Raw genomic sequence first — 14051 nt, forward strand, 5'->3', positions numbered from 1 at the left:
AGGGGGCGCGGGGCGCCGCGGGTTTGGGGGCGCGGGGAAGCCTGAGGACGAGGGCCGGGCAGGGAGGGGAGCAGAGGCGGCGGGCAGGGCCGGGGACGCGGGGAAGCCGCTCCCGCCAGTCGCCGAGAGCCAGCCCCTGACGTCAGGAGTTTTCCTCAAAGTCAACAACAAGCCCCGCGGCGGCGGCGGCGAGAACCGATCGGCGGCGGCCCCGAGCGGGAGGAAGGAGGGGGCGGGGAGGCGGCGGGGGTCCTCTCAGCGAGGCGCAGCCCGGGAGGAGGCCGCAGACCCCCTCCCCGCGCCGGGCGCGCCCCGGGGCCCAGAGCCGCCGCCCCGCCGGCGTGACCCGGCCCCCGCCCGAGCGGTGTTTTCTGGTGATGAATTTGTAGCCGATATCCGATTCCCATGTAGAGTCTCCGCCTCCTCCTCTCCCCGCCGCCGCCCTCTCTCCTCCCTCCCCCTCCCGCCGCCGCCGCCTCCCGCTCCAGCTCCGCGGCCCGGCCCGGCCGGCTCCCTCCCTCCCTCCCCTGCAGCCCTTCGCTTGCCCTCCCGCCGGCCGCACCGGGCTCCAAGAGGCCAGAGGCTCTGTGGGGTGGGGGGAGGACAGGAGGGGAGGAGGAGGGAGGGGGGACCCCCGAGTCGCCCCCTCTCCTCCCCCCGCCCCCCCCGGCTCCATCCTCCGCCGCCGCCCGAGCAGCTGCGGGGCCGCCGCCGCCGCCGCCGCCTTTGCAGGTAACAGCCACCGCCCCCCACCTCGCCCCCTCCCCGCCTGGCCTCCACTCCCTCCGGGCCCCGGGCCCCGGTCCTCCCTCCCTGCCTCCCTCAGGCTGGGGATGGCGGCGGGGTGGGGTGAGGCGGGGGCTTCTGGGTTGTCACCGCGCCGGGGGCGTGGGCGGGGGCTGGGTCACCGGAGGCTTCGGGCGTGGGTGTGGGTGTGGAGGCCGGGGGATGCCCAGCGCGGTTGACACCGACACCCCCAGCTTTCCGGGGGAAGGTGGGGGGCGGCGGTGCGCAGCGGGCCGGGGGAGGGGTGTTCCCGGCCTAGCGGTACCGTCTGTGTCTGGGCTGCCCCGGCCCGGCGCCTCCAGTCTGCGCAACTCTCGCTCCTTCCCCTCTCCCCTCCCCGCCCGGGCCGCGCGGCGTGGGGAGGGGGCGCCCGCCTGGACCGGGGGCGGCGGCGAGGTTATATAACGCGTGGAGCGCCGGTGTCAGTGTGTTTGGGTTGGGGGGAGGGAGCCGTCTGCCGCGCGCCCTGGCGCTGAGGCTGTCTGCGCGTGGGGTGGGGTGAAAGCGAGGATGCACAGGCGTCCCTGGGGTCTCCTTCCTTTCCCCACCCTTCCCCGCCACTGGCGCGCAGGAAAAGACGGCACCGGTGGGGTGGGGGGTGTGTGTGTGTGGGAGGTGGGTAACGTGCTTCTCTGTGTTTTTAATAGTAGTGGGGTTTTGATCCGCTTGGGAGTTGTGTGCTAAGAATAGAAATGTGCGGAAGATGCTGGGTTTGGCTGATCCAGTGATGCTGTCGCTGCTGGCGGCGGCGGCAGCTCTGGCTGCAAGTAAACAAACCAGCCTCTTCCTTGTCCACCTCCTCCGGCGCATCGGTCCGCATCAGCCATGATGCCGGTGGGGCCCTTCAGAGCCCAAAGTTGAAGTCTAGCTGGTTGCTGTGTTGACCCTGACGCCGAGGCGGGGTCGCCCCTTGTTTGGGATTTCCCGGAATCTACAGTTAGCCTAGAGATAAAGAATCTCGTTGGGGCCAGGTTTTTCCAATACCGGTATTTACTTTTTGTGTTCTGAAAGCAGAGGAAATGCTTACCCATAAGTCAAAGCTGGGATGCTGACATTTCTTCCATCAAAATAATGTTGTTTTGAAAATAAAACCAACTCAGTTCACCAGTGTGGCATTTTGGTTGAAAGCCTGGTAGTTTGCAATTGATGAAGTTTCCAATTAGAAAGTCAACAGTAAAATCTATGTATCTGTATTGGGTAATTTCTAGCTCTAATAAAATGTTCACACTTTGATTTTATTTGAAGCTGAAGATATAATGGCTTTTTGTAGTTAATACATCGACAGTTGTCTCAAGTCAACAGTTTAGACATGTGTTCCATATTTGGTAAAGCATGGTCGTATATATCTTTTAGTACTATAAATCACTAGGCAACCACTGGGTTTTGTCAGTGGTTGAAACTGACAAATGAGTGAAACTCATTGGTTTAGCTTATATATTTACTTAGGAAACCGAAGGTGGAAGAGTCTAATAAAGATGGTGTAGGAAATGAAGACTAGTCTTCAGAACTCGAGTATCACTTGCAAAATATGTATAAACGAATACAAACATTCCAGGAGGTGATTGTCTAAAATATGAAAATATTTTATAATTAAAATAGCAACTTACTACTAAATTACTAGTTTTCCAAGGTTTATGATTTAATGCACAATCACATGCAAGATATATATCCGGACTGTAATTGTTTTCCTTTTGCCAGTACATTATCTTGACTTGGAAAGTTTACCAAGGAGATTGTACTTGAAAGTTTACAGGGAGATAGCACTTGAAGATCTTTTTGTTTTCCTTACTGGGGTTGACCCCCAATATCTTTGATTGGCTTTAGGTTCCAATTTTAAAGTGAGGGAGAACAAATATTACATGAATGAGACAATGTTGAAATTTAGATGAATGTAGGGTTTTAGTTTCCAGATGTGTGTTTGTATTGTGGATTTGCAGCATGTTTTCTTAGCATTTTAAAAATAGTCCAAAGTAATCCTGCAAAAATTACGAAATTATTATTTGTATTCATTTGGTTTTCTTTCCATAATTATTACTTGAGTGAATTGTTATCCAATTTAAAATTAATTTTCGGATTGATAATCTTGACATTGACTCTAAGTTGTATATATCAGAGTACTTTTAAGGTTCTGCTTTGGACTTTTAAAAAATTTTATAGATGTAAAATATTTTAAATAAGATTATATTTAACAAATACTGGAGTGTGAACTGTGCTGGTTTAATTAAAAACTTTTAATATTTACATTTCATTCAGAAAATCGCTGTCAGAAGGAATTTGTTTTCAGAATCATTGCAAATCTAAATAAATGTGTTGATTAAACTTACTAGGGAACAAATGAACTTAGGGTAGAGTCTTGTGGAAAGTAAGGACTTATTTTTTAAACTGTAGCTTTTGGTGTAAACATATGAGAAATTTTCTTATAAAAATTCAGTGGAAATTTGCAGCTGTCTGGGTTTCTTTAAAATGAGGAACCTGTTTTACAAATTGATTTTGTGGAAGTTTAGCCTTTACTTAAACTTTGTGTATTTTCGTGAAAAGATAGCCATGCTTTCTTTTGTTATTACATCTTTTAGTTCAAGAATTTGTCCTTGGGAAGATAAGGCAATCACTGTTAACCACTGTTAATTGGATGTTTAGCATGATTTGATAGGAGCTTGTTTTTATAGTGTGATTAAGTTTTAAAGTGTTAAAAAGAAAAATTTAAGTCTATCTTAGATTTGAGCAACAAAATGCAAGAACTGCAAAACCATTTCCATTTTTTTTGAGCAAATCAGTCTTGTAATCTGACTTGCATTTTTATTTTTAAGTTAATATGCATTAATAATACACACAATTTTTGTTAGAAGATTTGTGTTACTCCAGGTTTCAGCGTCTGCATCAGTATTTTAAATCCTGGTCACACAGCATACCTTCTTTTGGAAAGATAGTCCTGAATCTTCTGACAACAAATACTTTGCCCTGATCTTTTACATGTGACAGGATTAGATTCAGTTTAGAGTTATTGCTAACCAATGCCTGGTGAGCAGTTGCCATGTGCCAGGCACTGTGATACCTGCTTTACCTGTATTCATTTAATCTTTCAAACAACCCCTGCTACACTTTTGAAAGTGATTTTCACATAAGAAGAACTTATTGTGGCATTCTAAAAATACCTGTTATTTAAACTTCCCTAATTTTACAACACTTTTAGTGTTTTTCTTGTTTGTACCTATTATTAGACTTAACAGTGACAATTCTAAATTTGCATAATTTGGTACAATAATTTCCATAGCATCAAGTTAATAAAAGTGTATTGACTGGCCCATTAACATCCCCTTTCATTTGTTTAAAATGCCAAATTAGATACCTCAAATGTTTACATACTTTATTATAGCATCATAGTCTTTCATCAAATTAGATGTAAACTCATTTTCTTTGCCAAGTAATCCTTGAATACTAATGGGTAGATAAAATTAATATATGCTTCTTGACTTGTTGATGTGTTTTTTTAGTTCTGTTTCTTTTCAGTACCCTATCACCAACTATAGATATTTCTCATTTCTAAATATTATGAGGGGAAAGTAAAAAGATTTACTAGAAGAAAACACTAGAATTTCAAATGAGAATTCTTCTTCCTTATATTAGATAATTCCTATATATATGGATGGATTTTAAAAATTTATAATTAGGGAGATTGCCAAGACAGATTTTAGGAGGATTTTACATGTATATTGGAATCTATATTAGATAAGAAAACCTCTGACTATATTTGGGGGACTAGAGAGAGGAGGGGAAGGAGGATAGTATTTTTCCAATAACGGAGCTTAGCCCAAATTTTGTCTTAATTGAAATGCTGTTTGAATGTTTTATCTTCCAATTATAAAACTTTTGAGGACATGAACTATGTATGTATAATCACGTCTTTCACTTATGATGCCATCTATATATGAAGTAGATACTCCGCAGATTTTAACTTGCAGAATCATAAATATTAGCTCTGGAAGAGCTATAAAGCTATTCCGAGTTCATCTAATGCTACACTTTTATTTTTATGGCTCAGGAAACTGAGGCACAGATAATTAAAGTGACCTTATACAGCATCACTCTGGGTGGGGCAGGGACTCAAGTTTCTTGGTCTTTCTGGTGCTCTTCCTAATGCACCATTGTGATGAACCTTGTTATAGGATTCCATACCTATTGGTTAGCTCAGTTTAATCTGGGGGTAAATTCTGTCAAGCTGATTCTTGGTATTTAAAGGACCATATATCAATTGCATTTTATATATATGTATGGATTTTTAAAAATTTATAATTAGTCTCCCAAGACAAATTTTAAAATTGTTTTATATGTATATTAGAAAAATATGACCAACTGTGCAACCAAATTCTTTTTTTTTTTTTTTTTTTTTGGAGACAGGTTCTCACTGTGCTGTGTCACCCAGGCACGGTCACCACTCAGCACAGCCTAGATTTCCTGGGTTCAGGTGATCCTCCCACCTCAGCCTCCTGAGTAGCTGGGACTGCAGGTGCCTGCCACCACTTCCCAACTAATTTTTGTATTTTTGGTAGAGATAGGGTTTTGCCATGTTGCCCAGGCTGGTTGTGAACTCCTGGGCTCAAGTGATCTGCCTGCCTCAGCCTCCCAAAGTGCTAGGATTACAGGCATGTGCCACCATGCCTGGCCACCTGAAGTTCTTTTAGTAGCAGTCCCCAACCTGTCCATGGTATTATAGATGCCTTCACATAGAGGCAGCCTACACTTTACATGAGAAATGGAGGGAATAATTTATCAATAGCTTGTTCAGTGATTTAGGTGAAACAGGAATCTAATAAGCATTTTTCTATTAGTTTCAAATTAAAATATTAAGTATATCACGCAGTACAAGGTGCTTTTTTATTTTTAATAATCGTGTTGATTGAAATGGCATTCAGATGCCCTAAACAGGAGTAGGGAAACGGCCAGGAAAATGCTTCATGTTTTTGTAGAAATGTTTTAAAGTTAATAAAATCGATTTTTCAGAATTGGCAGTTTGGAAGAACTGATACGTTGTTTGAAAGTTGGAAATTTTGCCTATTCAGGTATTTTGCCATATTCTGAACCTCAGGGAAGTTATCTATAGAAAGAGCTTTAAGAAAATCCCACAAAGTGCTCTTTAGAGAGAAAAGATATCCAAAGTATATTGTTTATGTGGCTCACTTTCTGTATATGATATATATTTTTTAAACAGGATAACAACTCTGAAAATAGGGACAGACTGCCTTGGAATTATTTGAAGTACAGAGCAAATTACCTTGAATTTCCTTTACATTTCAGAATGTTTCTTACCCTCAGATCCTTCTAAAAGTTTGATATAGCCCTATGTATTTATTATGGTATATATTAGTTTCACTTACTTCTTGAAATCAGAAAATGCCATAGAATTATATTGTGGTTACCCTTGACCATCATTTGTTTTTCAAACTAGCAACATTCTGTTGTATTTGAACTTCAGATGTCCTTTACTAATTCAGGTTGGCTATCATACATAATATTAAAAAATTGTAGGAAGCAAATATATTCTACATAGTATTAATTACAAAGAGTTTAGAGAAAGTTGTATTATTGAATTGTATTCTGGCGTTTAACTTAGAAATTCACTTATAGGAAATTATTAACCTATGAATGTTGTCCTTATTCGTAAAAAAAAGAGTTGGGAGCCTTTTAACTTTATGTAAACCTACTTTTAGTCTTCTGTTACTTCATTTGTGATGCCTTAGTTATATTTAATTTTTAATTTATTTAAAAATGTTTTACTTTTTGGACTTTTGAAAAATCTGATACAGAAAAAATGTTCAGAACTATTTGCAAATATTACATGTTTTTGAGAGTTCATATTGTGTTACTTGGTAGAAAACATAGCAAATTGATGGAAGACTTGCAGGTAGTCCCTTTTTTTATTTGCTGCTAACTTATTGTAAGTAGGGGAAGTAATGTTACTGGTTGGTCACAGGTTCAAAATTGTGACTGTAATAGCTACAGCACAGATTTGTTTTTTAGAGTCAAATGAATTGATATATGTGAAAGCTCTTTGATAAGTTACAAGTTTGGACAAGATTTTTAAAGAAACCAGTTAGTTTTTCTTACCAACCTGTAATAGCCCTTGTCATGGAGTAGACAATCAGTACATAATTTATTGACTGAATAAGTATATGTATGTTACATATTTTTTTGAGTTAATATTTTCAAAAGATGTTTGAAGAAATTTACTTTTTGCTTAAAATTGAATGGCTGGTTACTACAAGCAAACGTGTCTTTTACAAATTCTTAAAAGTATCATTAAGAAAATATGCCATTCTTTCCCATTTTTCTTCCCATAATTGATCATTTTGGTTAGCTTAATGCTATAATATATATCGATATATTCATAATATATCGATATGTATTTATAATATTGATGGTGGTTTTGCTTGAAGTTGAAACAATCTCAGCAAAAATGGTGAAAAGCTATCAAGAAAAAAAGGATACGTTTATTGTGTTCTAGTCCTTGTAATTAATGGAGGTCTATAGGAAACATACCTTAAGGAATAGGGCACAGTATTTATTATCATTTTAATTATAATTTATATATAAGTGCTTCTTTAATGTTTAAATTCAGTTTCATTTTTAAGATGGCTTAAGACCATTCTCTCTACTAATTTATATTTGTTTGCATAGCCTGTTCTTTGTTAGTTATCTAAGGCTGCATCTTCATCATTCATCCACTCATTCATTTATTCCATATTTGCCAGCATGTGTAAGTGCTAGGCAGTGTCAGATTGCTTTACTAAATTATAATGTGATTGAATGAAGTAAAATATGCAAAATGTTTTGTAAATTATAAAATGACATTCAAATGCTATTACTGTTATCAAATTCTCAAGCAGTCAGTTCTGAATGAAGATACCTTTCGTGTAACTGTTTTAGGAGTAAAATCTAAGTGGAATCTGTCAAGAATTTTGTGTGAAACTTTATAAGAATGGGAAAAATTAAATTAGCAATGAAATGTTTAATGCAATAAGCTTAAAAGAAAAATAAACCCAATTATGTTATAGTTTGTTGGATGGAACACACTTGTAGAACAGTTAGGAATATAGAAGGAGGTGAACTTTTGTCTACCCTAGGAAACAGATGACAGAGTTCCAGCTCGTGTTGTGGATTAGTGTTTTTAGTTAATATGGAAGACTGAATGGGACAATGTATGCTGTTGTGCAGGAGTGTTGCTGCTATAGGAAAATTAAAGAACATGGTTTGCTGCTTACTAGTCAATAGAACTGTTTATTTCTAACTTACCTTAATTCCAGAGTAGTGTACCTATGACATCTTTTAAGTTATTTTCAAAGAATGTGTCATTTTAGCCAGTAAAGACCAAGGGGCAATTTTTAAAGCTGAAAATTATGGGTAATATTTGATAATAGTTTTAAGTGAAAATGGGTAAAGCCATCTCTATAATGTATGCTTGGGTTCACTGCCTCTGATGAAGATTATAAATTCTGTCCTGTTGATTTAACATACATTTTCACAGTTTAATCTTACACATATGAACACTGATAAAAACATTTATCTAAAACACTAATTTTTAGAAACAATTTCGTTACAAAACAAAATTCATTGATTTTTGGGTTGGTCTGGATATTTCAGTGTATTGTTTTATTCTGAAGAAGTAATATGAGTGGAAAGAGCATATGCTTGATTGTCAGGTCCCGGTTGGCCATTTGGTGACTTTCATTTTGGTCAAGTTACTTCATCTGTCTTGATCTCTGTTTCTTCAGCTATAAAATGAGGGTCGCTCCAGCTTTAACATTCTGATAATAAAATGTTCACTTCGAAATACAGAATCAATTTTGTAAATTTTTTTTAGTGTTCTTTAAAAAGATACTGTAATACAAGCCATTTTGATAGGAAAGTATGTATTTTATATATGTTTATTGGATATATATTATTTTTTGTTATTACTCATTATTACCCTGATCTCTCTCTCATTTCCACTCTAAGAATAGTAAGATCTGAATTGTCTTTTACTCATGTTATATAGCTTTATAGTAAAAAACCAAGAATGGCCTTAATAGATGTTGAGCCCCTTGCTACAAGTATTACCAAAGAGAAGGGCTACAGTGCAGCTCTTCTAGAGATATCATGCACCAGTGTCTGCCGGTATTTGACTTATAATTCTTTATGCAGTGTAAGTAGTTAACCTTTTCAGTTATGTAGCTCTATATTATGTAGGCAGTTGGCCATGTTGGATTCTTTAGGATGTTACATCAAATTAAAATGTTGTTTAGATTCTTTATTGAAGGTTTTTTGGCTTTTTTTTTTTTTTTTAACATGTGTGGTGAAATAAGTCTTATTATGTGGCCATTTCCTATGACAGTAATAAATTTAGGCTTTGCTGAGGTAAAGTTATACATATTTCTTTTAGAACCTTTAATATGCCAATAGTGATGTTTCAAGAGAATACGATTTGTGGAATTTCCCACTTACTAGCCCACAGGATTTCTCTTTTTCATTTTTATTTTCATTATTTTTCTAGAATTTCTCTAATTTAGTATTCTGTCAAACAAATGTATTTTGGGAAAATACTTCCAGATTCTAATATCCCTTTTTTTTTTTTTTTTTTAAAGAGACAGGGTCTTGCTCTGTTGCCCAGGCTGGAGTGTGTTGGTGCAGTCATAGCTCACTGCAGCCTTGAACTTCTGGGCTCAAGTGATTTCTCCCACCTCAGCCTCCCTAGCAGCGGGGACTGCAGGTGCATGCCTTGATGCCCAGCTCATTTTAAATTTTTCTTTTTTTTCTTTTTTCTTTTTTGTATGGACATAGTCTCACTTTGTTGCCCAGGTTTGCCTTGAACTCCTGGACGTAAGTAATCCTCCTCCCTTGGCCTCCTAAAGTGCTGGGATTACAAGCTAATATCCCTTTTTGACTCTCCACAGCAACAGACTCATGGTGATTTTGAGGAGTCTCAGCCTTACCTATAGGTTCTGCCTGTGACCTCATAATACATGAGGCTGGTGATCTTGCTTTCAGCTACATAGCTTTTGTCAGTTTATTTAGTCAGGCTATATAGAGAATGTTTAGTCTTGATTCCTGACTGCTAAATGGTTAGGCTCCACACTTAATTTGCATTGAAGAAAGACCTGTAATCTAATTTAGCACTAGGTTGGGAGTCTAACACTGAACTTAACTGCTGTGTATCATTTATCACAACCCAAGTTGAGAGAGTATGTTTGTGTAGTCCATCTATTCATTTTTCTAGTTATCTAAAATTTATGCATATGATTCTTGACCACATAACACTGGTGTATCTGGACCACATTTTTTGGTCCCCTTTGGTGCAAATGGATTTACTCATGTCATGTTGGCATTTTCCTTTTTAGTTTGAGAGCGACAATAAGCAATGACCCTGTAAAACTCATTGCTGTTATGGGAGGATGTTTTTGAGGACTTTCCTGCATGCATCTTATGAAGAAGACCCCTGGGATAAATTTGATTTTTGTCCCAGGAAAAGTTGTATTTCTTCTGAGGAACTTTTTTTCCTTTTTTAAAAAAATTTGTGCAGCGTGGACAATATAGGGGGACCCTATCTCTACAAAAAATTTTTAAAAAAATTAGCCAGGCATGGTGATGCCTGCCTGTAGTTCAGCTACTCAGGAGGCTGAGGTGGGAGGATTGCTTGAGCCCCAGTGGAGACTGCAGTGAGCTATGATTGTGCCACTGTACTCTAGCCTGGATGATGGGGGGGAACCCCATCTCAAAAAAAATTTTTTTTGGATACTGTAAATAGGAGAACCTATTGTATTATTTGCATTGTCTTCCCAAGAACTCAGTGCCAAATTTGTGGCTTATCTTTCCCCAATATGTGTGCCTTTACTCTGACTTCTTTTTATCTTAAGGCAGTGTAGTTTTGGAATGCAGGCTCTGGAGTCAGATAGCCTGGTTTCAGATCTTGGCTCCACATTTACTAGGTGTGTTGAAATGGAGCAAGTTGCTTTATCTGTGTGAGCCTTAGTTTCCTTATCTGTGAAATGGAATTAATAGTATCATCATAAGGTTATCAAGATCACATAAGAATAATAGATGTAAGCATCTGTAACGGTTCTTGGCACATCTTGAATACTCAGTATTTTTTTCTACTTTCATATTCCCTTTGTTTCACTTTATAAGTACATAGTATGAAATCAATTATTTTTTAATCTCCCTAAAATATTTCTTGGAACAGGCAGAGTAAGAATACATAAATGATGATTGGGTATTTTATATCAGTTAAAGTATTCACGACTGGGTGTGGTGGCTCATGCCTGTAATGCCAGCATTTTGGGAGGCTGAGGTGGGTGGATCACGAGGTCAGGAGTTCGAGACCAGCCCGGCCAATGTGGTGAAACCCCATTTCTACTAAAAATACAAAAATTAGCCAGGTGTTGTGGCACACATCTATAGTCCCAGCTGCTTAGGAGGTTGAGACAGAAGAATCGCTTGAACCTGGGAGGCGGAAGTTGCAGTGAGCAGATATCGTGCCACTGCACTCCAGCCTGGTGACAGAGTAAGACTCCGTTTCAAAAAACAACAAAAAGTATTCACAATTAGGGCTATTAACTTTTATTCTCTTCCCTCTTTAGCTCAAATACACATCACCAAACAAATTTTCTGTATTATTTGGGTAGGCGTGACTGGTTTTCTTAAGACTTTTGTTGCAGCCTCTTAGGTTAAAAGTTTCACTATCATTTGAAATTGGTCACAAGACTAGGGAATTGCATTCATTATAGAACTATTTAACAAATAAGTTCCCCAGTTTGAAGAGCTAGACTTTTATGTGAGGTCAGGCCAGTTGAAGACATTTACAAAGAATTAGTTGTTTGTTATTGCTCTGTGAGTTGCAAGAATGGAAAAAAAAGAAATTCTTTCTTCAATACTTCCTTCCAGGCTGAGTCATCACTAGAGAGTGGGAAGGGCAGCAGCAGCAGAGAATCCAAACCCTAAAGCTGATATCACAAAGTACCATTTCTCCAAGTTGGGGGCTCAGAGGGGAGTCATCATGAGCGATGTTACCATTGTGAAAGAAGGTTGGGTTCAGAAGAGGGGTAAGTGCTCCACAAACCAAAAGTAATATGGTTGGTAAGAGTGCTAGCAGTGAGTGATGTCTTAGAAGTTGATCTTTTTTCTGATGCTGTTAAACTGTGACATGCTATGTCTAGTAAGGGAGAAATGATATATTTAATATGTGTGTTAGGAATTTGCTTGTTATTAAGGGATTTCTTTGTAATTCTTGATTTTGCACATTTATAATCTAGTTAGGTTTGACTTTCTGGTATGTTGTGTGTATGCATGTTACAGAAAGTGTTGTATTTTCCTGTGGTGTCTACAGGTTCTATAATCTGGAGAGATACCTTTAGAATCATTTAATATATGTAAAAGTACTATCCTGTATGCATTTAATCACATGTAAATAAGAGAATTAAGCCAGTTTGAATGGCTGTATGGGAGTGGCTTAAAGTAGAAAAGGGGAAAGGGTTCACCCACAAATTCATGGATGAATCCCATAAATTAGGTAAGTAAAGTCCTGACGTAAAAGGCCAAACGAGGACAAGGATTTTGTGTGTGTGTATGTTTATGTTTAATTTCATATTTTTATTTTTCATTATCTAGGTTTAGTATACCTTGTTTACTCCTACTTTAGATAAATAACTTAAGCACATTATTATTTTTTATTATTAAAGGAAGAACCCTTCTATGTAAAGCTTGGTTTATCATCTGTGAGATCACCTGCTTATGTGGTCAATGTATTTATTAGAAATTTAGAGTTTACATTAGTTGCTAGGCAACTACTGTTTATCCACATGGCCAAGTTGAGTAGGATGAGGACTGTTCCATTCTCAGAACTTTTTAGTTCCTGTATATCTACTGCATGGTTAAAAGTTCCCTCCTAAATATTGATTTTAATATTCTTTGATGGGCTGTAGTAAATACCTATGCTGAAAAGCTGTTGTCATAGTTAAATGTGATTATGAATTATTTTTTAAATGAGACTTATTGAGTTGTAACTTCTGTAATAAAATTAAGCAATGTAAAGTTATAATTTGATGAGTTTTGCCGGATGTATACAGTAGTGTAACAAACACTCTGATCGTGATATAGTGGTTATTTTCGTTACCCCAAGAAGTTCTTTGTTCTCCCTTTGCAGCCCAGTCCTCATCCCTTAACCCTGGCAACCACTTTATCTGCTGTTACTATAATTGCTTTTCTAGAATTTCATATAAATGGACTCATGCAATACATAGTTATTTTGTGGCTGATTTCTTTTACATAGCATAATACTTTTAATATTCATCCATGTCTTGTACATCATTAGTTTTTTTTATGGTTGAGTAGTAGTTATGGTCTGGATATATCACAGTTTATCTGTTAATCACTTGTGGACATTTGGGCTGCTTCTAGCTTTTGGTTAGTATTAATAGAGTCTGGACATTTGAGTTCATGTCTTTGTGTAATGTGTTTTCATTTGTCTTGGGTAATAACCTAGGAATGATATTGCTGGGTCATATGGTAAGTGTATGTTTAACTTTATAAGAAGTGTATGTTTAACAAACTGCCCAGCTGTTTTCCGATGTGCCTGACTATTTGTATTGTCAAGTGTAATTTCTTTCAATGTCATTCTCCTGTTATAAATTGGGAAAGCATTTTCAGATTTTAGTGCTTTATAAAGGCTTTTCTGGTTTACTTTTTAATCATATTTATATTATTTTCCTACTTTTTTTGGAGGGGGATGGCAAATCACTTGAACCTTTTTGAGTTTACTAATCTCTAAAATCTGCTTTCACAAGATTGTTTTGAGGGTTAAATGAGATGATGGATGTGGATGTATTTTGACAGTTCTAACACAGTGTAAGCTGTTGCTATCTCCACATGTTTATCAAGGATTTAGGGTGATTCTTGAGTCTGTTTAATTAATTATATCTTTGAAATACCATAATAGAAAGTATTTAGTCCATGGATTATGGACAAAAAATGAATAAGAATTTCTCATCATTTTTCCTGTAGTAGTCAGGGAAAGGGGTTCTAATAATGTGTGTTTATTTTGAGATGAATAGTCGCATAAACATAAGAATTTGAATAATACACAAAGGTATAAAATGAAAAATAAAAAATCTACTCCCTATCTGTTCTACCTCCTTTGTCAGAGATAATTATTTTAGAACTTTTTTCCTATTTTTAATCTTATCATTATGCCAATTTTTAATATAATATAGTAAACTTTAACCTTCAGTAACCTAATATCT

The 14051-nt window shown here is 38.3% G+C and overlaps 1 protein-coding gene across 7 annotated transcripts in view; it reads left to right on the top strand.

Moving 5' to 3' along the window:
- Positions 1-471: 471 nt before the first annotated feature.
- AKT3 (AKT serine/threonine kinase 3) overlaps positions 472-14051 on the top strand; it is a 362856-nt gene continuing 349276 nt past the window's right edge. For 5 of the 7 annotated variants that reach the window (XM_065531583.2, XM_065531592.2, XM_065531587.2 and 2 more), the window contains exon 1: positions 11698-11855. In XM_065531583.2, the coding sequence (XP_065387655.1) occupies positions 11810-11855 (46 nt within the window). In that variant the 5' untranslated portion in view covers positions 11698-11809. Of the gene's footprint in view, positions 733-11691; positions 11856-14051 lie in introns of those variants that run through there. The other 2 variants (XM_005539655.5, XM_065531593.2) reach the window with 2 other exon arrangements.

Source organism: Macaca fascicularis, chromosome 1, assembly GCF_037993035.2.
Source record: "Macaca fascicularis isolate 582-1 chromosome 1, T2T-MFA8v1.1".
NCBI classification, from domain to species: Eukaryota; Metazoa; Chordata; class Mammalia; order Primates; family Cercopithecidae; genus Macaca; species Macaca fascicularis.